At 51.1% G+C, this 27,164-nt stretch overlaps 1 protein-coding gene and 1 long non-coding RNA gene across 4 annotated transcripts in view; one reads left to right on the top strand and one right to left on the bottom strand.

Moving 5' to 3' along the window:
* Positions 1 to 275: 275 nt before the first annotated feature.
* LOC144242144 (uncharacterized) lies at positions 276 to 4,055 on the top strand. The gene is made up of 3 exons (XR_013338308.1): positions 276 to 401; positions 543 to 752; positions 3,682 to 4,055. It is a non-coding gene; the product is annotated as an uncharacterized LOC144242144 (long non-coding RNA).
* Positions 4,056 to 6,047: 1,992 nt separating this feature from the next.
* The window catches only part of LARS2 (leucyl-tRNA synthetase 2, mitochondrial), a 236,287-nt gene continuing 215,170 nt past the window's right edge, over positions 6,048 to 27,164 (bottom strand). For all 3 annotated transcript variants that reach the window (XM_077776920.1, XM_077776921.1, XM_077776922.1), the window contains 4 exons: positions 26,222 to 26,299; positions 22,621 to 22,732; positions 11,028 to 11,155; positions 6,048 to 7,285 (listed from right to left, as the gene is read on the bottom strand). In XM_077776920.1, coding sequence (XP_077633046.1) covers positions 7,106 to 7,285; positions 11,028 to 11,155; positions 22,621 to 22,732; positions 26,222 to 26,299 — 498 coding nt within the window. In that variant the 3' untranslated portion in view covers positions 6,048 to 7,105. The remainder of the gene's footprint in view (positions 7,286 to 11,027; positions 11,156 to 22,620; positions 22,733 to 26,221; positions 26,300 to 27,164) is intronic.

The following is a 27,164-nucleotide window of genomic DNA, read 5'->3' as shown; positions in this document are numbered from 1 at the left end:
AACCACTTCTCCACCCTTGGAATCACATCAGCACCACGAACCAATGTTCAAGGTCAGTCTTTTAGCTCATTCTGACCTGATGCTGAGGACACCTCAGCGGAGAGGCACTGTAGGAAAGAATTTGCCTAGGGCCTGCGGGGCAAATCAGCCAGGGCCTGCCTTTTCCTGACGAATGACATGCCAGACCCAGTGAATGACATTCCTCTTTGGGTGGCCCTGTCTTCCCTATCGACTGCATGGAGTCCATCACACCCTTTCCCGACTTCCCCCCGGCGCCTGGTCTGAGGAATGGGAATCCCTCCCCAGGACGCTGTTCTCTCCGGGTTTTGAGTGCAGCAGCAGGAGTGGGGGAGTTCTCCTCTGCATGGGGCCAAGGGCCTGGCCAAACTCAGGACTCCCAGGTGAGGTTCTTCTGTTGTGCGTGGAAAGGATGACCCAGGGAGGCGCTGTTCTAGGCTGCAGTGAGGCCTCCCCGGGCCTCCTTCCATGGGATTCTCCCAGTAGTATGTGACGCTGAGAAAAGTTGACTCCCTGACTTCTAGGTCCCAAAGATGGTGCCCAGAGGAAGCTCCGTCTGTTTGCCAGCGGTGATGGCTCCTTGGGAGTGGTCAGTCCCAGGCTCAGAGAGAGCCCAGACCTCTCCCCTGGCACTCGCTGAGTTGGGCCACACAGGATACCAGGGATGTGCTCACCCAGGTGTGCATCCACAGCGAGCTGACCTGCCCAGCCACAGATCAGGACGTGCAGATCCGGTAGGTTGTAGGGTGCTTGAGGGACAACCGGAGAGCGAGCCAGAAATCAGCACTGGCTGGGAAAATACAGGAAGTGCGTGGGCTGGTTTGCACAAAGGCCTGTGGGAAGTGGTTTGGCGGCAGAGGGTCAGAACCACAGCTCTGTTGTCTTCTCTGGAGCGGAATGAGCAAGGCCCCTTCTGTGGTGGAGCTCGGAGAACAGGGGCTGGCATGTGATTAGTTCCCAGGAAGCGGTAAATGTTACCGTTGCCCTTAGTGGGGGGTCACAGGTGGTGGGTCCTGCACCCTGGGTGTCCGGTGCAGGCAGCACTGCACTCCTCCAGAGGCTGAACAAGAACTGAAATTCAAGTTCAGGGCTTGAGGCTGGGGGAGATGAGTCATCAGCGTTGGGTCGCAGGCCAGCTGGGTGACTTCAGCAGGCCTGGCTGCCACCTCCCCTGCAGGGCCTCACCATCCCTGTGCCCCTCCTTCCTGCAGGCCGGTCCAGAGGCGGGACAGACAGGGTCCGTCCTTCTGGGCAGCACTGGCCCCGCCCTTGGATCTGGGGCCTCTGNAGCCCATAGAACAGATGTTTTCTGCTCCTTCTTTCTGCAACTTTTTCTCACAGGGAGAAAGGGGAGAGCAAACTCTTCTCATTTTGTCTACCCTCTGCCTTCCCTTGACCTTCTAGGGTGCAGTGGGGCTTGTCTGTTAGGACAGTTTACATCCGGGGCTGAATCTTGATGCCAGCAGCACCATGCTTGTCCTGAGAAGGAGGGCGGGGCTCTGAGCCGAACGGGCACAGATTGGGGTCTTCATCGCTTACGGCCCGGGCCTCGAGCAAGTCCCAGCCTGTTGGAGCCACAGTTTTGTCATCGGCAGACAGGGGATGATAACGCCTTCCGGTTGGTCTTCTCCACAGCCCGGGGGGCCAGCGGCACTGCCCTGAGCCGCCTAGCACACGGCACAGGGCGGGCCGGAGGCCGCTGGGCTTGTTCAGACTCCAACCCGCATTCCACTCCTTGTGTGTGAGGCCACTATTGTCTAGGGCCCTTCCTCACCCACGGGCTCGCTGCTTCTCAGGCTGGGGCGGCTGCCTTCTCTGCTCGTGAGGGTCCCCTTGGGTGCTGATGGGTCTCTGGTGAGACCTCTTCCAGGCTGGCAGGCTGTTGATGGCTCCTCTGTGCCCTTCTCCAGAGACTTTCCCTGCGCAGAGGGGAACCCCCCTCCACACTCCCCCAGATGCCCAGGAAGTTACTAACCCCCACCCACCCACACCCCAGAAGTGGCCTGCAGCCGGTGATGGACAGATTCAGGCACAAAGGCCCAGCCCCTTCTGCAGGGAGGGACATGTCTGCAGGGCCACACGCTGCAGGGCTCCAGCTCAGAATTCTCTGGATAGAAAGAGCAAGAAGGCCTGCACCTGCTCCCAAGACAACCCAGGTAGGCAGGTTGGTATGTAGAGAAAGCATGAGCAGGGACAGACAGGCAGATGTGGGGCTGACGCCAGCTCTAGCGGTTCCCAGTGGTGCGGCTCAGGTAGTTCGCTGGAGGTTTCTACGCTTCTTCTTCATAGGATGTCCGTTATGATGCCCGCACTGTAGCTTCGATGTGGGAATTCCAGAGCGGCTGCAAGGCCCTGGAATGGTGTCTGGTGCACAGCCGCCCCTTCCCCTCTCTCCCAGGAGAGAAAGGCTGAGGGGGACAGCTGGCGCAGGAATCGTGCCCTAACTTGGCCTTGGTCCGTGGTGGCCACGCTGTGGCCTGTCTGCAGGCCCTAGTGGCCTCATAACTCCTCTGCAACTCAGTTCGGAGCCAAACCACCTGTAAACGAAAACCTCTGATGCCCGGCTTTTGGTCTAGAGGCCATCTTGTCTGGGCACTGGCCTGCCACATGCCCTCTAGGACATGGAAGGCCTGCCAGGGTCTCTTCTCCAGGTGGCAACAAACCTCCTCTCGCTCCACACCACTGGGCCATTGCTCTCAGCAGCCTCAGGCCACCCACCAGTAAGCCCCAAGCCAGGAAGAATGAGGGCCACTCCACCGAGTCAAGAGGCCTCCGAGCAAATCACAGGCTCCCTTTCCAATAACTACTATTGAGGAAAAGATGCAGAGGCCACTTGTAACCTTCTACTCTGCGCACCAGAGGCAGGCCACCCAAACCAGACTTGATCTATGGGTGGAGGCTAGGCTCACACATACGGTTTCCAGCTCTTGGCTTTTTGTCCCTTGCTCCATTCCTTACCATGTCACAATCCCCTGTGTCCTGGGACAGAAGCAGATGGCCACAGTGGGCCCCCAAGAAGGTTGGGAACTTCCCGGACCCTCGTCAGATTGTGGCCTGGGCTACCACTTAAGGAAAAGAGGTGTCCAGCCCTAAAGACATATCACTGTCACCCAGATGGAGCTCCAAGAAACTAACCAGCATGCATGGAATTATGGAAGTAGATAATACTAAGGTTTCAAGAGGTGAAAATACCATATAATAGGGCTGATTCTGCCAACAGGATTAAAATTCCTCCAAGTTTACTGCTTCAATCTTTTCCGTCAACAGGCATGGGATGCTTTTTTTTCTAAATGTTCCCTTTTTTCTGACCAAAGATAATCCCATTCTAGACCATTAGCCTATTCTTACTCCAGCCAGATTACTCATAATAAACTCATTTACTGAGAGCTTATTACATGCCGCGTGCTTCACACACAGGATCTCCCTTTGCCCTCATACCCCAAGGCATTACTTTTATAGTTGAAGAAACAAAGGCTAGGGTCATTTCCAAGGCTTGCGTCGATCACTGAGGTGTCAGGCGACCTGGTTGCTTGGTCACACAGTCCCAGAACCTTGGTCTGGCCGAACTCCGGAGCTCATGCTCTCAGCTGCCATATTGGTTCATCTACCAAGAACAGTAGAGACCCAGGAAGGGAATGTTACCTTCTGTTCTTTTGTCCTCAGGCTGCGAGATCCTAAGGCTGAGAGATGAGGAGATTCGCACACCTGCCCACTCTGAGGGGACTACAAACACCAGCTTCACAGGGGCTGCTTTCTGCTTCTTTGGGTTCCCCGTCACAAAACAGAGGGCCTATGTTTTGCTAACAGGGACACTCCCCCAGGGGCCACTAGATACTGTGGGAAAGAAAAAAAAAAAAGAGAAAGAAAAATCAAGAGGGGGAAGGCCTTTAACTCATGTGGATCTTCATGTCCATTTTGACATTCCTCCCCACTCAACCATTAATGAAAAATCACATAGCCAATACAAGTTAGAAAATGCAAAAAAAACCAAAAACAAAAACAAAAAAAAAGAGGAAACAAGGGAAAAAAAAATCACTCGTCGGACTCTCAACCAATAATCTGTGGGCAAATTTCCTTCTGTCTGTGTAAGGGCAGGAATTAAAAAAAGCATGGTGAGGATCACATTGAGTATACTGATTTATTCATGAGAACAATGTCACAGTACATGGTTTTTATAAGCCATCCTTTGCCTTACATCCTTTCATAAACCAAGCTTTGCCTTCACTGACTGGCCGCACCCTGTTTTCCTTAACTAGCCCCTGGGGTGTGCGCTTAGGTTGGGATGAAGCCTGTCTGAGCCATTTCTCAGCTTATTTATTGTTTTAGGGGCTCCGAGATCAATGTCCTCTTCCTTGGTACACCTAAGCACCTCCTGTAGTGGCATCTGCCACGGGGCACTCATGCTCCTGACAGACATGACCCCGCCATCGCCCGTGAGCCCGGGGCTCCCACTGGCTTGGCAACAACTTCTGCCTCCAGCCCACGGACCCCACACCGTGCTCCCGGCCTGTCAGCCACCACCTGTCCCTGCACCTGTCCCTGCTGGGACTTCCTGACTTTACAGATGTGGCTTTACAGATGCGAGGACGTCACAGGAGGAGGGGCCAGGCCAGACAGCGGGGAATGCTGAATTTCCTGACCGTGGTACTTCNGTGGTATTGGGGGATTTAGAGGCCAGAAGATGTGGGTTTGGATCCAAGTTCTTCTATTTTTTTTTGCTATGGAAACCGAGCAGATTCTTGGACCTCAGAGCCTGGGTTTCTTCACATTTACTGGAGCAAAATTCCTCCCCTCTAGGGTTTTTGTGGGAACTACATGACATAATGCTAGTGAACTTGTTGAGTCTAGGTCTGGGCCTGATGGAGGCAGTTAATAGAGGCCTGGGATGTTCCCCACCCTGCCCCCCACCCCCGGGGATTAGCCTTCTGTTCCTCTATACCAATCATCTCCAGGGGTACCAAGGGAGCTCTTGTTTTCAAAAGGCTTAGCCTTAGGAAGAAAAAGTTCTCCGAAGCCACACTGGTCAGTGCAGGAGCCCAGAGGCTTTAATGGCCCATTGCTCTGGCCGGATTATGTGCAGATAAATCCCCCCCCCCACCCCCCGTCCCCGGTATCTTGTTGACGGGTTCAAGGCAACTCGGCTCACTTTAGGAACAAACAAGACAACCAAGCAGAAACACTCACTCCTCCCACCCTCCCCGGATCAAATATTCCGTATCTACTTTGCTAGATTTAGTCCACAGGGGCTGGTCCGTGGGTGTGTCTCCCGAGTCAGCTCCAGGAACATTCGTACCTGCGGGGGAGTTCTGGCCCCTGCTTCCCTTTCTTTCCCAGCTGTCCTCCTTCCCATGTTTGGTCCTACACCAAACTCATCCCAGAGAAGCTGAAGACAGGGAGAGGAAGAGCTAGTTACATATTATGGTTCAAATCCACCAGTGAATCCAGTGGTTCTCAAACTTTGCTGCCCATTAGAGTCACCTGTGCTGGGTGCCTGGGAGGCTCAGCCGGTGGAGTGTCCGACTTCGGCTCAGGTCATGATCTCATGGTTTGTGAGTTCGAGCCCCATGTCTGGCTCTGTGCTGACAGCTCAGAGCCTGGAGCCTGATTCTGTGTCCCCCTCTCTCTCTGCTCCTCCCCACCTCAGGCTCTGTCTCTGTCTCAAAAATAAACACTAAAAAAAAAAAAAATTAAGAAAAAGATTTTAAAAGACTCACCCGTGTAGCTTTTAAGATTCTCTGATGCCCAAACACACCTTAGCCCAATTAAATCAGAATTTCTGATTTACTGAGGACCAGGCATGGCATTCGGTTGAGCCACATTCGAGAACCAGTAACTTAACAGCTGTTGCTCAGAACCCTGAATCAGTGCTGTCTACTGTGTGTGTGAGTCCTACACGTACCTCACTTCAGAACTTTCCATGCAGAGTCAGGCACATGGCCAAGCCTTCTGAGGGTAAGAGAATACCTCAGTCTGTTCCTGATTAACTCCCAGAATTGGCATCTGGTGGCTATTCCAAGATCACACATATGTCCCGTCACACATGACAAATATTTTATTACATTAAAAAAAAGTCATCTGTTAGCTGCTCAACTGCAGGCTACCTCATCTGAGGCCACCTCAGAAAAATGGCATCAGAAAACAAACAGATTTTGAGGATCACAAAACGGCTAGATTCCCCTCCACGTCCCCATTAAATATTAATCTGTGGCTTCCGCCACTTCTGGTAAGAGCACCTAATTGCTGATGTCACATAAAACCAGATTACCCTAATGACACCAACAACAGGAGTCCGTCCCCGGCCACTTCCCTGGCTGCCAGATGGCGGCGTGAACAAGGAGGTAACGCCCAGTGGCACAGGGCGACTCCGCTTTGGTGAGCTCGCCCTTGTAGTGATGGGCCCTGGGGGCCACATCAACCGCGGTGGTGGTGTCTGGGTCCCATGAACACACTGCTCGTGGGGCTGAGGCGGGCCCTGGGATTGGTTCCATCCGAGGTCCAACCGGCGTGGTTCTGCTTCGCTACACAGCAAATGTCACACCCTGAGAGAGTGGTCAGGAGGTGACGCCTTCGCCCGAGCAGGCCGGGCAGCGGGGACGTCTGCAAAGGGACCCGCCCCGCTTGCCTTCTGGTTCCCAGCAGCTTCTGAAGACCACCGCATCCACGTCACACTCTGGGTATTTGGACACAACCCAAATACTGTGTGTGGGTCCTTAGTTTACCCTCCTGTTCCTGGGGTGTGTCTAAGGCCGTGCGGTTTCTGGGGGTCAGAAGCTCCCAGGCTGCTTGAGAGGCACACGCTCGTTCTCACTTCTCTTCTCGCCTTCCTGCAGAAACCCGGCGGTAGCTCTGGTGGCTTCGCACGGGCTCAGATGGCTTCCTCCACCTGCAGGGGCTGCTCTACCCCTCCACCTTCTCGAGTCCTTCTCCTCTGCCCACACCCGCCCCCACCCCTGCACCAGGTCCTACCACAGAGGCTCGCCACCCATGCCCTTCCATCAGAGTTCAAGGGTAAATATTCAAGACACCTGTCGTGTCCCCGCCCTGGGCCCACACGCCCCTACCCCTTCCTCCCGGGCCCTCCATGCTGTCAGTCCTGCACCAAGAAGTTGATTAGAGCCGTTCTGGGGGACAGGAAAGCCTTCTTGATGCTTCGCCCCTGCAGGAGCCTGACACCCAGCTCGCTTTGGAGGATGAGTTCATGGACTTTGTCCTGGTCCCGCGCAACTTCCTGGGGTACAGGGACTTTGCCGCAGGCCTTGTTGTTGATCTGAGGACAAAAGGCAAGACAAACAATGAGGAAAGTCCTGAGAGGGAACCTCGCAGAACCAGCTTCCCAACACCACAGATGGGCAGACAGAGGCTGGGTGCCCACACCTGCAGCCGGTGCACCTGTGCTCCCGAGCACGGCCCCCTCCCAGCTGTGCTGGAAGTTAGGTCACACACCCTCAGCCACTGCCAGGGAGCCACCCAGGATTCTACCCGGGCCGCAGGTGGGCTGGCTCCTGGGGAAGGCAGGCAACCTCCTGGTCACAGGCCTGGCTCCTCTGAAAGGGGACACCCAGGCACAGTGACTGGGAACCTGGGCCCACGTCACTTGAACTCTCCTTGCCAAGAAGGGACCGGTACACTTGCAGACGTCAGTGGATATTCACTGAGCGTTGTTCAACATGGACAAACTTCACAGCATATATGAATTGATCTGGGCACAGAGGAAAGTGCTCTCACGGCCCAGGCGGCTTCTCAATGGCCAGGCTCAGATCCCCGAGCCCACTGCTCCCGTAAGAACACTTACGATTCTTTCACGGATGCTCCTGCTTTTTACCAGGGAAAATACAGTCACTGTATTATGAAAAGTTATCAGGAATAATTTCTGAGCTTTTAACTAAAGTCTATTAGGTGTCCCTAATCACCCACTTCATTTTTTTTTTTTCAGATTTGCATAGAACGTAATGGCATTTTTCTTGGTTGCATTAACCTACATCACTGGGTGCAAGCCAAGTAAGAAAATACTATGTCCTGAAATATTCTAAAATATGGTTCTTTTTTTGGGCTGCCTGGGGGGCTCAGTCAGTTGAGCATCCGACTCTCGGTTTCAGCTCAGGTCATAATCTCGTGGTTTGTGAGTTTGAGCCCTATGTCAGGCTCTGCACTAGCAGCACACTAGCAGCACAGAGCCTGTTTGGGATTCTCTTTCTCTCTCCCACCACTCCACCCCCTCCCCCACTTGCACTGTCTCTGTCCCTCCCAAAATAAATAAACTTAAAAAATAAAAATAAATAAACTAACTTAAAAATATGGCTGTTTTTAAAAAGTGTGAGTCTCAGGGCTGGGGCTGGCTCAGCCAGGTTAAGTGTCTGACTCTGGATTTCAGCTTTGGTCATGATCTCGTGTTTTGAAGAGTTCGAGCCCCACGTCAGGCTCTCTGCTGACAGTGTGGAACCTGCTTGGGATTCTTTTTCTCTGCCCTTCCTCTGCTTGCTCTCTTTATCTCAAAATAAATAAATAAACTTAAAAAAAGATAAAAAACGATGAGTCTCCCGGATGCAGGGATTTAGTGTTCTAAAGCTATGGAGCTAGGGCTGCCGTTCGAAGGACTGTGCCCCCCACACTCCCCACCCCCGCCACCTGCCTTTTGTTTCTAAGCCATTAGGAGCTTCCTTCTTTTACCACCCTGTGCTTGCTTTAACGAGAGCCCAGTAGAGGCCTCCCACCCTGTCACACCAAAGCCGTGCCCCTCGTGAAATCCTGGGGGCCTCAGACACGGCACCCTAGAACGGGCACTGGATAGTGAGTCACGGCTCCAGTTTCTGCTCTCAGGCTCTTACCCAGGGAAGAGGGGCCCAGGGCAAGGCGAGAGAGTAGGTGCCTTTGAGCATACTCAGGTCTGACTCTCAGGCCTGGACTTACAAGCCGTGGGACCTTCAGTTTTCTCTTCTTTAAGGATGGAATCCTCTGGATCGTTGAGGGAAATAAACCTGTATGAGGCAACCAGCCCACTAAGCCTTACACCTCCTTATCCCCTGACTCCTGGCTATGACGGAAGGAGCTGGTGTGGGATGTCCTCAGCACAATGGTGCCTCTCTGGGGACCTGGGAGCTGGCCCCTCTGGTGAGGCTGGTCCAGGGAGCTGAGTCATACTTGTCCCCAGCTGGGGCTGGGAAGGGGGTCCCATGACCTCTGCACGTGTCCAGGGAACGGCCCCAGGCACCCTCTCATGGCTTCTGGCTCCCTGGGACTCCTGAGTCACCTTACCCAGGGCCGACCCTTCACAGTGGGCGGGGCTCCATCCTGATCCAGCTCCTGGCAGGAGGCACCAGTTAAATGGACAACAGATGCCCCCGGACTTGGCCCTCAGGGGCCCAAAGGGGAAGAAGCTCTCGTGTGACTTTAGAAGAATCTTTGGGTCCCTGTTCGGTGGCTTCTGCTCCTCCAACTTTGCCATCTCCCCTCATCACTCCCAGCCCCGGTCCAGGGCCTTGGCATGTTCTCTTGGACTTTTCCAACAGAAAAGCTGGAAACCCTGAGTGCTGCCCTTGCCCCATCCACAGCCACTTACCGACACAGAGGCAGCCCTGTGACAGCTATGAAAAATGGAAGCTCCCACCGACTGAGCTCTCACTCTGTGCCAGACTCTGGGCTGCGCAATCCACCCAGGGGGAACCTGCTTGTCTTCCTGCAGCCTTGTGCAGTACATGCAGGACCACTCTGTGCCCATTTTACAGATGGGGAAGCTGAGGCACAAGAGGTGAAGCCCCCTGCCCGAGGCCCCACCCCACAAGTGATGAAGACGGAATGACTTCATGGCTCGTCTCTGCCCCCACTCAGCCCCCTGCCACCCCCTCAGGGTGACGCCTGGCCTTCTCCCCAGTGACGCCCTACTTGTGCCTCTGCTCGAGCCCCTCCATGGCTCACAGTCTCAACATCACCGAGGGCTTTCCCCACCCTTGCTTGTGCCAAGCAGCCATCCTCTTCTGCACTAGGGAAATGCTGCTCCCCTTGAGAGCCAAGGTCTCATGTCCCCTCCCTGCAATGCCCTCGAGCACCTAGCAGCACCTGCAGCGTACCCAGGGAGTGAGTAAGCCCCTTCTGCCACCGTTTCCTCCCCAGTCAAGTGGCCTTAGCCACACAAATGCCTGTGAAATGGGTAAAACAGGGCCCGCTCCAGAGCTGTTGTGTTGGGGTAAAGGAGTCAGGATCTCAAACCACTGACTAATCAATAAACTCAGGCAAGGCGACCAACTGCGCTGAGCCTGATTTCCCCACTGCAAACACCGAGAATGGAAATACCTACTTCACTGAGTGAGAAGAGTCTACTTCGATTTTGGATGTGAATGACCCGGCCCCATGCGTGGTTCAGAGACATGTGCACTCAAAGGTCCCCCAGTTCAGCCCCGTCAGCCTCAAATGTGTAAACATTATATAAAGGACAAACCATTAAGAGTTACCTGCTCTATAAAAGGTTGAAATAAAAGAATGTCTTTTATGTACCTACAATGATGCAATTTACCAAAAAGGTTGTTGTCTTTTTAAATAGGCTCCATGCCCAGTGTGGAGCCCAACACGGGTCTCAAAGCCGGAGATCAAAGGTCAGATGCTCAACTGATGGAGCCACCGAGGCATCCTCCCAAAAGAGAAATTCGATGCAGCCTTTCTGAAATAGATGTTTTCAGTGACATGCCAACCTCCTCACCCTCACCCTCCTCCCTAAATGAACTGAGAGCAGCTGAACGAAACAAAGGAGGAGGAGACTGGAACACAGCTGGGGGAACAAGACCACCAGAACCTGTAACACAGGGCAGGGTTCCCTTTTCCACTTTCTAATCCCTGATGGGTCCTGAGTGTTTTATGCTCACAAGCTTTTGGTATGTGGTGACCTGAGGTATGCAAAGGAAAGAGGGGCGGGACGGTCAGGCTGGGGGCGGGAAGGCTGTAAAGGCCCAGGCAGTGGCTGAGGGGCTTGTGCACGGGGCCGGGACCTGCCCGGGCCAGGCTCTGGGGGAGACACTCACCAGGACGGCCATCTCCACGATGTCAGGTTGCTGGAGGAACCGCGGGTCCACGGCCGGCCACGCCTGCAGCAGCACGCCGGCGTCCCAGGCATAGTGGGCGCACAGCTTCCTGGGCACCTGAGCCAGGCCTGCAACACCAAAGCACAGAGGGTCACCAAGCACACACAGGGATCATGGGGGCAGCGCGAGCTTTCGCCCCAGCAGAGCCCGGCAAGGAGCTGCCCGAGGCCACACCACAGCTTTTTCACAGCCTGCCAGGCGCCTCCCCCCTCCACCGTATTCTGGCCTGGGGTTTATAGGTAGTCCCCCCACCGACCAACCGTTTAATGTGTTTTTTTTTTTAAATTTATTTCTGAGACAGAAAGAGAGAAACAGAGTGAGCAGGAGAGGGTCAGAGAGAGAGGGAGACACAGAATCTGAAGACAGGCTCCAAGATCCGAGAGGGCTGTCAGCACAGAGCCTGACACAGGGCTCAAACCCACAAACAGTGAGATCATGACCTGAGCCGAAGTCGGATGCTTAACCAACTGAGCCACCCAGGTGCCCCGACCAACCAATTTAAATAGCACCCTGAGCTGTAAAGACGGACACGCTATTCTAAAGTGTGCATTTTGGCAAAACAAGGCCACTGATTTGCCTTGGTCTCTGCAGCTCTGTTGATGAAGTAATGCCTTTATGCTCCTGCAAGCGGATCCCCGAATCATGAGCTGTGCTTGCTTCCCCTCCTGCCTGTCACTACTTGTGGTCTGTGAGGGTCTCCCCGCTACCCCGGTCCCTTTACTCATAATCACTTGAGCCAACACGCCAAGAGCAGGAGGGAGCTCCTTCTCCACCTTCTCAAAGGGATCCCAGCCTTCATGCTCAACTTCTGGAGAGGGGCCCCCGCCAAGCAATGAATTAGAAAGTACAAGTCTTGGCTCCGGATGGGTGGAACGCGAGGAAGCGGTAAGGAACAAAAGCCCACAAGTCTGTGTCCTAGAGTGGGTCACGCTGCAGCCCCAAAGCAGACACAGGCGGGCTCCCCACCTGCAGGGCTGCCCAGCGACTTCCGCAATGGTCAGAACACAATGATGTACATGTTGCTTTCCTAGTAGGAAAGTTTGGACTGGGAAGCTTCTGCCAATCTCATGAGCACAAAAGATGCCCCCAAACATGCAGGGAAGACATGCATCAGAAAGCAGATCCCTGGGGCGCCTGGGTGGCTCAGCTGGTTACGCATCCGATTTCGGCTCAGTTCATGATCTCATGGTTCGTGGGTTAGAGCCCCGTGTCGGGCTCTGTGCTGACAGCTCACAGCCTGGGGCCTGCTTTGGATTCTGTGTCTCCCTCTCTCTGCCACTCTCCTGTGTGCACTCTCTCTCTGTTTCTTTCTCTCTCTCAAAAATAAATAAACACTAAAAAATTTTAAAAAGAAAACAGATCTCTGGGCACTACCAGTGTGGCCACTTCCCCACTGCCTTCCCATCCTCCTGGAGGTGGGCCCTGGACGGGGGCTGGCAGTGAAGGGGGCGGTGCTCCTCACTCTGGGACTGGCTTTTCCAGGAGTGGCAGAGGTGGGGTAGCCCTTGCACACTTCCTCCTTATTCTTAGCCTTGAACCCGGCAGGTGCACTTGAGGGAGGAGCCCATGCCTCAGTGGATGGTCTGAAGCCAGCTCCGAGGGCGAGGAATGAATCCCACCAGCATCAGCGTGCCAGGGATACTGCTGGGACCAACGTTTTATCTTCCCTGACGGCTAAAGTAATGCCCGCTGTTTGCAGAAAATTTGTGAAAGCTCAGACTACAAAGAAAATCATGTTCACTTGGATAACATTTTTTAAGCTTCTTATTTTGTTTTCTTCTTTTGTTTTAAATTGTTTTTTAAGATTTATTTATTTTTGAGAGAGAGAGAGACAGACAGAGTGTGAGCAGGGGAGGGGCAGACAGAGAGGCAGACAGAGAATCTGAAGCAGGCTCCAGGCTCTGAGCTGTCAGCACAGAGCCCGATGTGGGGCTTGAAGTCACGAACTGTGAGATCATGACCTGAGCTGAAGTTGGACATTCAACCAAGTGAGCCACCCTGGTGCCCTCAAGCTTCTTATTTTGAAAGATAGTAATGTATTTAGTGAATAGGATATATACAAACCAACCCGACCAAACCAGGCACAGCCACCGGGATCATGCTGTATATGGAGCTCTGTATTCCTTGTTTCATTATTTTAAAATCATAATTAATAGGGGCGCCTGTGTGGCTCAGTCAGTTAAGTGTCTGACTTCAGCTCCGGTCATGATCTCACAGTTTGTGAGTTTGAGTCCCACCTCGGGCTCATTGCAAAGGCAGAAGAACACAGGCCAGAATGTGGATCAACGCAAGGCTTCCTTGACCAAAATAACTGGTTGGCCCGCCTCAGAAGTGTGCGTGGTGACACACACTGTAAATTCAAGCTGCTTATCCCGTTGTGGCCTGTTTCAGCCAGTTCCCAGACCGGCCCAGGTCCACGACTCACCCTAGAGTCGCATGGACCCATTCTACTCTGTACGCCTCTGTCTTGATTCTTGTGCTGGTATCATGCACGTACGTGTCGCTTAGTGCATGTTGTGCTCCGCGGCACTCTTGTGCTGCTAGTCAGTCTGAGGGAAATACACGCCCACCAGAGTCTGAGCATCTAGTGGCATCAAAGATGTACTCCTGTGGCCCAGCTGGGCCCTGTGCCCCAGGGTTCCAGCACTCATTAACGAACCCACTCCATTCCTAACAGATGTGCGGTTTGGCCGAAGCCAGGAGGAGCTTCCGGCTCGTTCCTCAGAAGGGGTGCTATTATGACTCCTGTCCAAATACAAGACAGAGGTCACAGAAGGGAGATAATCACGTCTTTATTTTAGCAAGCTGGCCCCGTCTGGCTTGTCCTGTGACCCAGCGGCAGTGGGCCGGGGTCCAGACCCTCTGCATGGTAGCTGTACAGGATGCCTGGAGATGAAAGGGCCTTGGACACTAATGTTCTGGGCAGAAGCTGTTACAAATTCCACTAAAAAAAAAAAACAAAAAAAAACAAGGAAGCCCGGCCTTCCTGGAGCAATCAGAATGCTTATTTATAGCGGCCTGGGTCCCTGCCAGGGTGTCCCTATAGACAGGGGTGGGGCTGTCCTGCCCGGCAGGAGGAACAGAAACTCCGGGCTGTGGGTTCTATGCCAGGCGTTTGCCTCTCTGCTCTTTAGGGAAGTAAAAATACCCAACATTTGCGTAGCAAAAACAATGGTTTCTTTACGTGACACAGCCCAGGTCGAGAGCCAGTCTCTGGGTAGCACCTGGACAGAGTCTGAACACAGGCCAGGAAGTGTCAAGGCCACGGCACACAAGGCAGGGCGTGCAGTCGCCTACGGCCCACCCACCACTCCTCCCCCTCCTCTGGGAGAGCCGGTGTGTCTGACCTTCCAGGCAGGTGACCAAATTTTACACATGTAAACTGTCCTCAGATCATCAGTGAGAACTTATTCTCCTTTACAATGGTCACACACACACACACACACACACCCCTACGTGATCTGTACGTTTGTAATTTTGCTGAAGTTGAGGAACATAACCTATATGCATAGCAAAATGCTACACTGCACTATTTTAAATTTTTTTTTTAAATTTTAGTTTTTAATGTTTATTTTTGAGAGAGAGAGACAGACAGAGCAGGGTGGCAGAGGAGCAGAGAGAGAGGTGTCAGCACAGATCCTGATGCAGGGCTCGAACCCACAAACCGTGGGATCATGACTTGAGCCAAAGTCAGATGCTCAATGGAGTGAGCCACCCAGGTGCCCCTACACTGCACTACTTTACAGCCACTTTGACGAGGAAAAATGGATCCATGGGGGCAGCCTGGTACTTTCAGGATTACAAGTTACTTCTGAATGCCTGGGGGCAGGGGAGGGTACCGGGTCACCTTGCTGTGACCTCACAACTACAGTGCTGATGGCAGACCTGAAGCTCACACAAGGTAAAGTCTGATGCAGGAGTCCAGACAGAAGCCTCCCTGCGCAACCATAAAAATGGCCAGAAAAACAGAAACCGAGAGCTTACCACCCCATCTTAAATAGCTCGTATTTCAGACGAGAGGCTAACTCCAAAGTAGCACAAAAAATAGCAAAAGAAGGAAAGATCACCCGAATGACTTGTGGAACCTTTGTAGGGTGGGACATGGTGTGGCTGGTAAAGAAAGAACGGGCGTGCCCGTGAGCACTGGTACAAAACTACTCTCAATAGAAAAAGGGAGCAAAACGTTGTACATGATGCCAACATCTGTATAGAAACAGACGCACATTTCATGGACAACATGCATGGAGTTCTAGTCTCAGATTAAATTCTTTTTTTAAAAAAGCTTATTTATTTTGAGAGAGACAGACAGTACGAGTGGAGGAGAGACAGAGAGACAGAGAGTCCCACCAACAAAGGGCTTGAACCCATGAAGCTGTGAGATCATGACCTGAGCTGGAACCAAGAGTCGGATACTCAACCGACCAAGCCACCTGGGCGGCCCCCCTTCGAGCATCAGATTTAATAGCAAACCGGTAGAGAGGTTCTCAGAGCAACAGAGCGACTGGGTCAGTGCAGACAGGGCTGAGGACGTACCCTTCTGTGACAGCTGGATGCTTCACAATATGCATGGAGACATAACTTTTCGATTAAAAATCTGGGTTTTGCTTTGCTTTAAGAAGACCAGAGAGGCACCCTGGAGGGGGAGTTATTTTCTGCAGCTGGCGCTAGGCCTTCCCTTCCGAAGCTGAGCTTCCCCAGCAGCCAAGGGGACCCTGGGGCAGCGGCGCGGGCGGGACCGCAAGGACAGGCCTGTCCTGTGACTGTCCTGCTGCTCTGCCCAGCAATGCAGGAGACACAGCGTCTCAAGCATTGGTCTGGGGTGTGTGTGTGTGTGTGTGTGTGTGTGTGTGTGTGTCTATTAAAACCTTCTTCAACCAGAAATAAAAGCCTTCTTCTCTCAGGGTCACTATGTTTCAGAGCCAGGATCTTAACACTCAGAACTTGTGGGCTTAGAAAGACGATGTAAAACAAAAGGACTCTATTTTGAAATAATTTAATGTCCACAGGAGGCTGTGAAGAAATAGGACCCCTCTTCCAGCCTCCCCCGACGGTAACCTCTCAAACCGGGACACTGAGGTTGGTACAGTCCATGGGGCTTATACAGGTTTCATCTGTTCTGACAGCTCTGACATGTGTGCGTAGCTTCATGCAACCTCCACCGCAGTCAAGATACAGAACCGCTCCACCACCACTGGGCTCCTTGTGTCCCCACCCTGCTTCTTTTTTTTGAAGTTTATTTATTTATTCTGAGAGAGAGAGAGAGAGAAAGGCAGAAGAGGCAGAAAGAGAGAATTCCAAGCAGGCTCTGCACCTTCAGGGGAGAGCCAGATGCAGGGCTTGAACTCACGAACCGTGAGATCATGATCTGAGCCAAAACCAAGAGTCAGACACTCACCGACTGAGCCACCCAGGCGCCCCCTTTTTATGGGCACCACCCCCTCTGCCCAGTCCTTAACCTCTGGCCACCACTACTGTGTTTTCTAGCTCTATACTTTGGTTATTTCGAGAACGTTATATGTGAATGGACTCAGAGTATAGCACCTTTTGAGACTGACTTTTTTCACCCAGCATAATTCTCTTGGGATCCACCCACTCTGTTGCCAGTTAGAAAGGTCATTTCTCAGGAGGATGAAATTATATCTCCCACCAGGGTACCACCAAGAAGCTCCCAGTGGGTGATTTTTCTGCTCTTTTACTGTCTACCAGCAAAGGAAACCTTGTGCCCTCTGTTTGGAAATGGTAACAGTGACTCCAACTACACAAGTACACAAAATTTCCCAAGGCGAGCCGCTGCCACCCTCGTCTGCGTTCAGACAATACTCTATTATGGAACACAGAAGAGAACTGTGTACATTCAGGCGTGGTGTCTCAAGCTTCTTAGATCCAAAACTTCAGGAAGGAAAAAAGATTTCCTCATCCTGTTACAGCCTGCCAACTGCCAGGGCAATGGTTCTGTTTCCTACTGAAGGTCTTCACAGGCTCTCGAGGAGACTGGTAGGGGACTACCCGAGCTCCTCTGAAGCGTTTCCTTTTTGTCCACGGCAATGGCGGCCATCTTGCCCACAGGACTCCGCACCTCCCCTAGAAGACAGGGCTCAAGTCTGCGGCTCTTTGGGAGAGAGTCTCTCTTGTGAAAATCTGCTTCTCTAGGGAACTCTGAGAAATGGCAATTTCTGGACATCCCGCCCTCACCACATTCCCTTTTATAGCCGTTCTGAGTTATCTTTTAGGGATGCAGGAACGAAACCTGAAGCCAATGGGAAAGCTATTTTCTCAAACAGATACACGTTTGTAAGAATGTGCAAAGCCTTGGATCTAGAATGACCAGCAGTGTGGGGTGGCGATACTGATGCTCCTCGCGACGCAGTGCTTCTTTCTGCAAAGGACGTCCCACACCTTGAGACACTGGCCTTCTTTAGCTCTGGGAGGGCCAGGAAGGGGTCATATCTTCATTCTCTCCTGAGGGCACCTGACCTGCACCTGTGAGTCAATGACCAGAGTGCCACACCAGGTGTGTGGGACTCCTCACTTGACTATGTTATGGCTGCTCATTTAGAGGGTGCCACACACACAGGGCGAGAGCCAGGAGACCAAGCCGTCCCATAGTTCCTTGAATTAAAAAATAACAAAATTAGGGAGTACCTGGGGGGCTCAGTCGATTGAGCATCTGACTCTTGATTTCGGCTGGGGTCATGATCTCATGGTTCGTGGGTTTGAGCCCCGTGTCAGACAGCATAGGACCCACTTGGGAGTCTCTCTATCTCTCTTTCTCCTGCTTGTGTGTGGACCCGCGTGCGTGTGTGCGAGCCCGCGTGCGCGCGCACACACACACACACACACACACCCTCTCTCTCAAAATAAATAAACATTAAAAAAGCAAAAGCAAGCTTAGTTGCTATGAATTTGTAAAGCTTGAGGGAAGACCTTAGCTAGACCGCCCTCCCCAGCTCTCCCACAAATGCCCCAGAACAGAGCCGTGGCACGTAATGCATGCTCTAAAAACCTGCTTTTAACACTGTAGCAAAACTAAAGATTCAATCTATCTCTACTTGTAATACAGCTCACAAAAGCCATGTGTGCTGTGCAGGAAGAATCACAGAGCAAGGTCTAGAAAGGGCCTTTCTATCACAATACTTTGGCATATGTCCCGTTGAGGATCCTGTCGCACAGCTGAAGGACAGACCACAGGGCCATGCCACAGTGTATACTCGCATCCTAAGGCCTTGTCAGGTAGGGACAAGGCCCTGGGAAGGGTAGATCCTGTCCGCCCCCCACATCCCTGCAACGCAACTGAAGGATATCCAAGGAGGGCGTTTTGCCCTCTAGTCATTTGTGGGGGAAATGAAACGAAGGAGGAAAACAGATAAAGTGGGGCAAAGAAGAGAAAAGAAAGAGACATGTATATTCCAGGATAAGAGTGAGTTTATCACAAGTTAGACTGGTTTGTTTTAGGGCAAAGGAAGACTAGGAAAGAACGAATAGTGTGCCATTTACACAACTTAATGTGGCTGCCAATGGTAAATGAAGGAGCCAGGTTTCCTTCCCAAGCAGGTAAGAGAAGGCTGCATGATGTAATAAGACCCTAGCGTGGCGTACGATGTAATACTGCCCTAGCGTGGCGCACAATGTAATAAATACGGCCCTAGCATAGCGCACAATGTAATATGGCCCTAGCGTGGTATATGATGTAATACGGCCCTAGCCTGGCCGCGATGTAATATGACCCTAGTATGGCGCACGGTGTAATAAATATGGCCCTAGCGTGACGCACAATGTAATACGGTGCTAGCGTGGCAGGGCCTATGCCAGCCTCCCTTTGGGGCGCTCTGTCGGTTCCGCAGAGAATGGGCAAACGTCTTGTCCCTTGCAGTCTGTTCTAGGACAGAGCAAAATGCAGAAGGAAACCAACACAATTCACTCGACGAGTCAGTGAAACCCTCCAAACCTGACAACACGTACTGAGGAAAACTGCTCTTCCGCAGGAGAATAATTGCCTGTTTCCAAATAAGACTCTGGCAGACAGAATTTAATGGTGCATTGAGAGTCCACAACACCACCGTCACCATAAACCTATTCCGGGAGAGCTTAATATTAGGCAGTCAATTAACTGGACATCGGTCATATCAACAGGGCAAAGGGGGAAGTTAAAAGCAAATGATACAAATACCTCAACAAAGGAAGAATGGATGTTAAGTGAAATATGGCTCCCACTCTTAAGATGAGTTCTGGAAAACAAGGACAGAAAATTGTTTCCTTAACATTAGAGGGACTATCTATCCTCGACCAACAGCCAACATCAAGCCCGAGAGGGAAGCATTAGTGCCCTTTCAATCAGGAGGTGAGAGGAGACTGCCCGGCACCAGCCTTCCTGGACGTCCCACAGGGTTTTCTAAGCAGTCTGTCCACAGACGTCAAGACCTTCTAACTGTTAGGAAGGAAGAGAATACTTATTCTTATTTGCTGATCCCAGAACCCTAGAAAATCTAAGGGGATGTTACCCCTTACACAACGTATGAGAGATTGGAAGGAAATCTGGGCCAGAGAATAAGTAGGCAAATAAACTTCAAAAATTACATGCCAGCTATGACCAGTCAAAAATTGTAAAAGAAAAAAGATTCCAGTCACAAGAACATAGACAAAATAAAATATAACAACAAAAAACCCACTTGAGAATAATCTTAAGAAGTGCACAGGACTGCACACTTGGGTGGCTCAGTCGGTTAAGTGTTTGACTTCAGTTCAGGTGATGATCTCATGGTTGGTGAGTTTGAGCCCTGCATCCCCTATATCAGGCTCACTGCTGTTAGGGCAGAGCCTGCTTCAGATCCTCTGTCCCCCTCTCTCTCTGCCCCTCCCCTGCTCTCTCTCTCTCCCCAAAATAAATAAACATTTTTAAAAATAAAAGAAAAGGAAATGCATAGGATCTACATGAAAAAACTACAAAACTTGACTCCGCACAAAGGAAGTGTAAAATAAAGGGACAGACAGGGTGTCTGGCTGGTTCAGTTGGTAAAGCATGTGACTCTTGATCTCAGTGTTGGGAGTCTGAGCCCCATGTTGGGTGGAGAGATTACTTAAAAAAATAAAATTAAAAAAAAAAAGGTGGGGGGAGGGACTGACCACATGGAAGTCTGGAAGGGGTAAAAATGTGAGACCTTCTCAAAGTAAATCTAGGTTTAGACATATTTCAAGATTTTAATAATCTCAAGCATTTTAATAATAAAATTAGAGCAACTGGGTGGCTCAGTCGGTTAAGAGTCCAACTTTAGCTCAGGTGATGATCTCCCAGTTTGTGGGTTCAAGCCCCGTGTCAGGCTCTGTGCTGACAGCTCAGAGCCTGGAGCCTGCTTCCCATTCTGCGTCTCCCTTGCTCTCTGTCCTGCCCCCGCTCATGCTCTCTTTCTCTTTGTCAAAAATGAATAAACATTAAAAAAAATTATGCCAGAGTTCTACTGAGGAGAAAAAACAGGTGAGAGGAACTAAAAAAATTTATGAAAAAGAAATGAAAGGAGGCGAGCCCACCAGATGTTAAAACTGTATGGAAAAATCCAATAATTAATCAGCGAAACAGAACATGTGCTTGAAAAGCAGACCCTGGAGTAGAGACGGGGATAACTTTTCAGGAAAATAATCTGGTGACATACATCAAGCATCTTAAAAACATTCCTATCCTCCCCACTTCAAGGACAGCCTCTGAGGCGGGAACACAGATTTACGCACAGAATCATCCGTGGTGGATGCTGGGAGCGAATGTTAGACACGTTACTGGGACAGTGACCAAAGTCACGCCTGTGGACGATTAATGCAGTCTTTCAAAACGTTTACGAGCTAAAAAAAAAAGAAATCAAGCTGCCGACAAATGTATCTTGTTTTTAAACCAGAAATACTCGCTGGTGAATTCTCCATTAACCCTAGGAAACCAACCGGAGCCCCACGAAGGGAAAGATGGCTGAGACTCCATCTATGTGCTCCAGACTCTGACTACCCTGAGCCTGTCCCGACCAGCCATGCTAGGCCCCTGACACTGAGGCCAAGGCCCAGGGGCCAAGCTCCTCCAAGGCTTAACCACCTTGCTGGCCTCAGAGGGCGTGCGGCCCTGCTGCTCATCCTCACCGCAGCCACACACGAGCACATCACTCAGGATTTCGGAGGGGCGCGTGGGGCTGGGCCGTCCCAGCACATGCAGGACAAGGTTATCACCATCACCAAGACACTGCCAAGTCCTCACAAGACCCCTGGACCCTGGCAGATGCCCGTTTGTGCAGCTTCACCAGTGGTCCAAAGAATTTCTGGAAGCTGATCTGAGGAGGTGCCTCAAAAGCCTTAATATTTTGGAGGCGCCTGGGTGGCTCAGTCGTTTGAGCATCCAACTTCGGCTCAGGTCACGATCTTGTGGTTTGTGAGTTTGAGCCCCGCGTCGGGCTCGCTGCTGTCAGCTCAGGCCGCGCTTCTGCTCTGTCTGCAGCGACCCCCCCACCCCTCTCCCACTCGTGCTCTCTTGAGGGATATTTTATATCTCTTCTGAGCAAGCATTACATTCAGCTATGTGTTCTAAGGAAATGGTTTTGCATGTGGACACAAACATAGCTATTCACTTTTTAAAACAATAATGTATCATTATAAAAGGTCTAAGTGTCCAAAAATAGAAAAGTGGGAAGGAACGATGAACCTCACACCATCTGAAAAAGGAATTCTATCTCAAAATTAACAAAAAATAGAGATGAGAACAAGGAAAAGAAAGAATAACTATTGAAGACAGCTTAGAATGAAGAGTGTTCAAATTATTTCTTAAAAGAAGAGGATGTGTTTCCAGTGATGACCTTTTAAGAATGAACAATGGGCCCTGAAAAATATTCTCAAGAGGCTGCACGTGGTCCTGCCTTAAGCTCTTGCATGAGAGCCAGGTATTAACAGCAGAGGGACACAGTCCCCCACACCTCAGAATCACCCAGTACACCCAGCAATTGGTTAAAAATAGGCCCTCTGGTCTCTCCCCAAGGCTCCAGAACTAGGACCACGGGGGTGAGGGGGGGTGCAGAGGCTTCTGCAGTTGGTTCACTGAGCCCCGGGCAGTGGGCTGTGCTCAGTGCCCAGTTTAGGAACAAGGGGCTGCTGGAGAGATGGCATCCCCATCTAAGGAGTAAAGTTGAGATCTGCAGCCATAATTCCAGGGGCCCTGTTTCCATCCATAAAGTGGGACTAAACCTGAGTTTCCACCTTAAAAAGATAATATGGGGTCAGGGCATATGGAGAACAGGACGCTGCGTGACCAGACCGGGTGTTCCATAGGGACGCCAATACTCCCATTCGTCCGGCACCGTATGCTACAACGACGACACATCCTCCCCTTTGGCGGGGGCGACTACGAGGAAGGAGTCCCCCCATTCCCACTACAAGACAGAGAGGTCCCAGGGACAGGTGACAAATGTCGGACCCCACACCTGAGGACGGCTGAGCCCTGAGTCATGCTCAACGAGAGCCTCGAGACATCCCGGCGAGCAGTGACGGGTCGGACGAGGACATGCCCACCTACCTGCCCAGAGCTCCGAGGTGATGTGAGGGGCCATTGGGGCAGCCATCACCATCAGGGCACACAGAGCGTCCTCGAACTCAGGGCTGTGGAGGACGACTCTCGGAGAAGCTTGCTGAGAAAGAGAAAAAAACAGCATGAGAACACGGAGGCACAGAGTGTAGGCCTGGGGAAGAAAGGCCATGAGTGTTATCTGAGGCCCAGAGATGCAAGCAGGCTGGCAGCACCCCTCCTCACTGCTCATCTAACCTGAGAATCACAGGAGGGCGGCGGCAGTGACAACACGTGTAACACTCCTAACTGAGCACATACTACACCCTGAGTCTGAGGCTGGCTCATCTGGTTCCTACGATGACCCTTGGGGGGCAGGATTCTTCCCGCACTAGGCAGAAGTGGCAACTCAGGATCACAGAGGGAGAGTAACCCGCCCCCAGGGATGTGGTGAACTGAGCGACACAGCCCCCACGAGAATCCAGAGTTAAACTCTGTCTCAAATCAGAGTTAAACTCCTAGCCGTGCTGCCGGGTTTCCCGGGCGCTGCAAGATGGGTGAGAAACGCAGACAGACTGGCTCACAGGTTTTGCAACGTGCAAATGGCCAGCGCAGGGGTACCCCTGCCCCCTCAGGGATGCCAGGGGTCCTCCTTCTAGTAAACAGCTTGGCCAGTTACTGTAAACACCCAGTTTCTTCCTGCGGTGCAGCTGGCTGGGTGACCAGCACACTGGGTGACCGGCCCATCCAATTTATGGGGTACCTACTCTGTGCGGGACTTTGGGAGAGAAAACATCCAGAAAGGCTCAGTCTCTGCCCTCAAGGGGTTTATCGTCCATTGGGGAGAGGGGTGACAGAGGAACCAAGGGTGTCACAGGGTGCAGGGGAGGGAGGGTGGCCAACAAAGCAGGGTGTGAGCGGGTGCGTGTGGTTCGAGGACGGCGGGGAAGGGGAGGGGCTGCCCTGCCATGGCTGTGGGAAGCATGTCCCTGAGTCTCCCAGAGGCTGGCAGTTCTCAGGGCACCCTGGGGGAGTCCTGATAAAAACCAGCCTGGCCAGATGGTGGCACTCAGTCTATGCTCACAACACCTTGTGACAAAAACAGTTTTGGTTTAATTTTATATGCTTGTTAAACTTTAAAAGTAGGAGGCCCACATAATGTATTTTGTTAGGTAGAGAAAGGCCAAAAATACTGTACATTTAAAAAAGTCTTTTTAAAGATTTTTAAAATGTACTTTAATGTTTATTTTTGAGAGAGAGAGAGAGAGAGAGAGAGGGAAGGAGGGAGAGAGAGAGAGAGAATGAGTAGGGAAGAGGCAGAGAGAGAGGGAGACACAGAATTCAAAGCAGGTGCCAGGCTCTGAGCTGTCAGCACAGACCCCGATGTGGGGCTTGAACCCAAGGACATGAGATCATGACTTGAGCCAAAGTCAGATGCTTACCTGACTGAGCCACCCAGGCACCCCCCCCAAAATACTGTATATTTAAGAAAATGTTTATATATTTATATGGGGGGGTGGAGGGCATGCTGGGGAGGGGCAGAGAGAGGAAGAAAGAGAATCCCAAGCAGGCTCCATGCTGTCAGCACAGAGCCCGACACAGTACTTGATCCCACAAACCGTGAGATCACGACCTGAACTGAAATCAAGAGCTGGATGCTCAACCGAATGAGCCACCCAGGCGCCCCTACACATTAAAAAAAAGACAGGCCGGATCTTTGCAAAATGGCCTGACAGATCTGAATCTAACTCCACGGGGTGGGTACAGAGTCTACTGGAAGCGTGTAGACGGAACTGTCAGGAAGTCGACATTTCATTTTTAATTTCATTTTTCTATGATATTTGCCATTTTTTCCTGATTAAAAAAATAACACCCACTCAGCAATGAAAATTCTGGAAATGCGAAATTACTCATCATTGTACCACCTAGAAGAAAACTGATGTGTTTTATCCCGGTCTCCAAAACCGCAAAAATATGGGACTATAATATCTGTCTACATACCCTTGTGCTTGACTGGAATTTTTATCACATAGACTCTTCTGTATTCTGTGTTCTTACCTGATGTTACATCACGAAGAGTTTCTGCAACTTAGTTTTCCTGGAAAGACACTGTGAATGGTGGTGGCGCATTTCGTTCTTACGGATATGACAGAAGTCATTTACCGATTTTCCCTTCTGAGGACACAGCCGGCGTTCTTTGTCTCAGTGACTGTAAGTCACTTGCCAGGGGGCAACCCTGCATCAAAGGATATAAACAATCGCAGGGCCACTGACCTCAAAGTCAAAGCACTTCCTGGAGAGGTTACATCAACCATGGCCACCGCTGGTGTGTGACACAGTCTCACAGCCTTTGTAACAGCACAGACTTTATGTTAAAAAGTCTCTGCAAATTCGACAGGCAAAAAAATTGCATCGCGTTTTTAATTTGCATTTCGCGATAGTTAGGAAGGCAAATACTTCTTTCTGCCAAGTTTACTGGTGATTTCTATCCTACCTTCTGTGAGTTATTTTCTTTCACATCCTTTGATCATTTGTAGGTTAGGCATTTCATGTTCATATGTAAAGAGCTCTTTATATATTGAGAATCTTAAGCCTTAGGTCTGATATATTTGTTATAAAATGTTTTCCTCAGTTTTTATCTACCTTTGAATGTGGCATGTTTTAAAACACTAAAAATGGTTAAGTTTTATGCAGTCAAATCTGTACATTTCTTCAACTGTTCTTATAGTTCGGGGAGAGCTTCACATTATGAAAGGCATTTCTTAATGGTTTTAATGCACATTTTTTGTTATCCAAACAGCTACCTGCTTGCCTAAGCTGCATCTGTCGACAAATCCTTCCCCTGGCCAGAAAAATTGTAGTCACACGTAGCAACAAGATGAGTCCATGTGGAAAAGGCAGACTTTTGTTTTTAGTGAGCACAAATTGGACCCATTCAGGTTAAATGCATGTAAAACGTTAATGATGCCAAAGGGGTTATCAGATCCATCAGGACATCAGGTGGTGGGAGCATGAAGAAAAAAAGCAGAGTCAGGAGGGAAGGAGGCCTGAGTCTGGTCCTGGGTTTATCACTAATCAACCTCCCCGGGCATCAATCAATCATCTAACCTCCCTGGGCGTTGGGTCCTCATATGCAAACCATTGCAGGGGGAGGGGGAGGGGTGTCGTTGGGCCAGAGTATCTTTTTTTTTTTAAAGTTTATTTGTTTATTTTGAGAGAGAGAGAGAGAGCAAGTGGGGAAGGGGCAAAGAGGGAAAGGGAGACAGAGAATCTGCACCACCAGCAGAGAGCCCAACACAGGGCTCGAACTCACAAACTGTGAGATCATGACCTGAGCCGAAGTCGGACGCTAACGGACTGAGCCACCCAGGCAACCCCCTCTTTTTTTCAGTTATTTTGGGCCAGACAACCTTTAAGAACCTTCCAGCTATAAAACTAGGTTGTGACTATGGAATAAAAAAATGTTTCTTTAAGACAGAAGAGCCGCACCAAGGAGGCAGCACCATGCTGCTCTCTGTCCACGACCCAGGACCCTACAGGCCACCTCACCATGCAGCTGGAAGCCACCCGCCCTTGTCTGCTCCCAGCGGATGAGGTCATGAGGGCCACTTACCAGGAGGGCACTGCTGAGTCCCATCAGCTGAGAAATTGCAGAGTTCAGCGAGTAGTCCTCTGTGAAACAGGTGGTCACCTATTGGCAAAAGTTGAATTATACACTTTCCTCAACATCCCTTGAAGCTTTCCACAAAAAACCAATACAACACAACACACCACCAAAACAAACGGATGACTCTACAAATGTGAACTGCATGAAGATTGTAGTGATCTTTATAAATGGATTCACTGTCTCGAATAATCACGATAATGTTTCATTGGCACAAAGATTTTTGAAATCAGGGTGAGTGCTGTTTCCACCATTCGACACGTCCTCCTCCCCCAGGCCTGGGTGGTGCTGGGTCTCGCGGTGGGGACTTAAAACGCTGCCAATGACCGGAGGCAGGACCGCGGATAAGCAGTCTCAAAACAACAGCAAATAGGAGGTGGGGTGAAGGACGCCGCCCCTCGGAGACTCCGGGACTCTCATTCACAACGAAGGTGCTTAGGAGACAGGAGAAGGTGAGTTCTGCATTTCCAAATATGGACTCCATATAAAAACACTAACGGGACTTGCCAGCTTCTTCCTGTTCGCGTGCTTTTCAGTTTTGACCATGGCCAAGAATGTAGAAAACCCACACATCAAGAGATGTCAAGAGTTTCCAACTGGTTGAAGTGACCCAATTCTATGATCTGACAGAACATAAGAACGTGCCAGATCCAGAGAGGAGACGTGTGGTATGAACATAATCGTTCAGGCACCACTCACATCCCGGAATTCAGTTCCTTGAGCTCAGTTTCTCTGCACTAGAGGAGAAGGGATGGGAAAAGAGCTGAAGAAGTGTCACCGAATGAGACCATGCTGGACCCAGGGTCTCATGAAAAACCTTGTGCCTTCAATGTCGTCAGTTACCAGAGGCCGGAAGAGTGACCCTGGCTGACTTTGTAAGTTCAAACCAGCA

This window comes from Crocuta crocuta, unplaced genomic scaffold (genome assembly GCF_008692635.1).
Source record: "Crocuta crocuta isolate KB4526 unplaced genomic scaffold, BGI_CrCroc_1.0 scaffold77, whole genome shotgun sequence".
Classification (NCBI taxonomy): domain Eukaryota; kingdom Metazoa; phylum Chordata; class Mammalia; order Carnivora; family Hyaenidae; genus Crocuta; species Crocuta crocuta.
The sequence above is the reverse complement of the archived record's forward strand: the minus strand, read 5'-3'. Positions and strand labels throughout refer to the sequence as shown.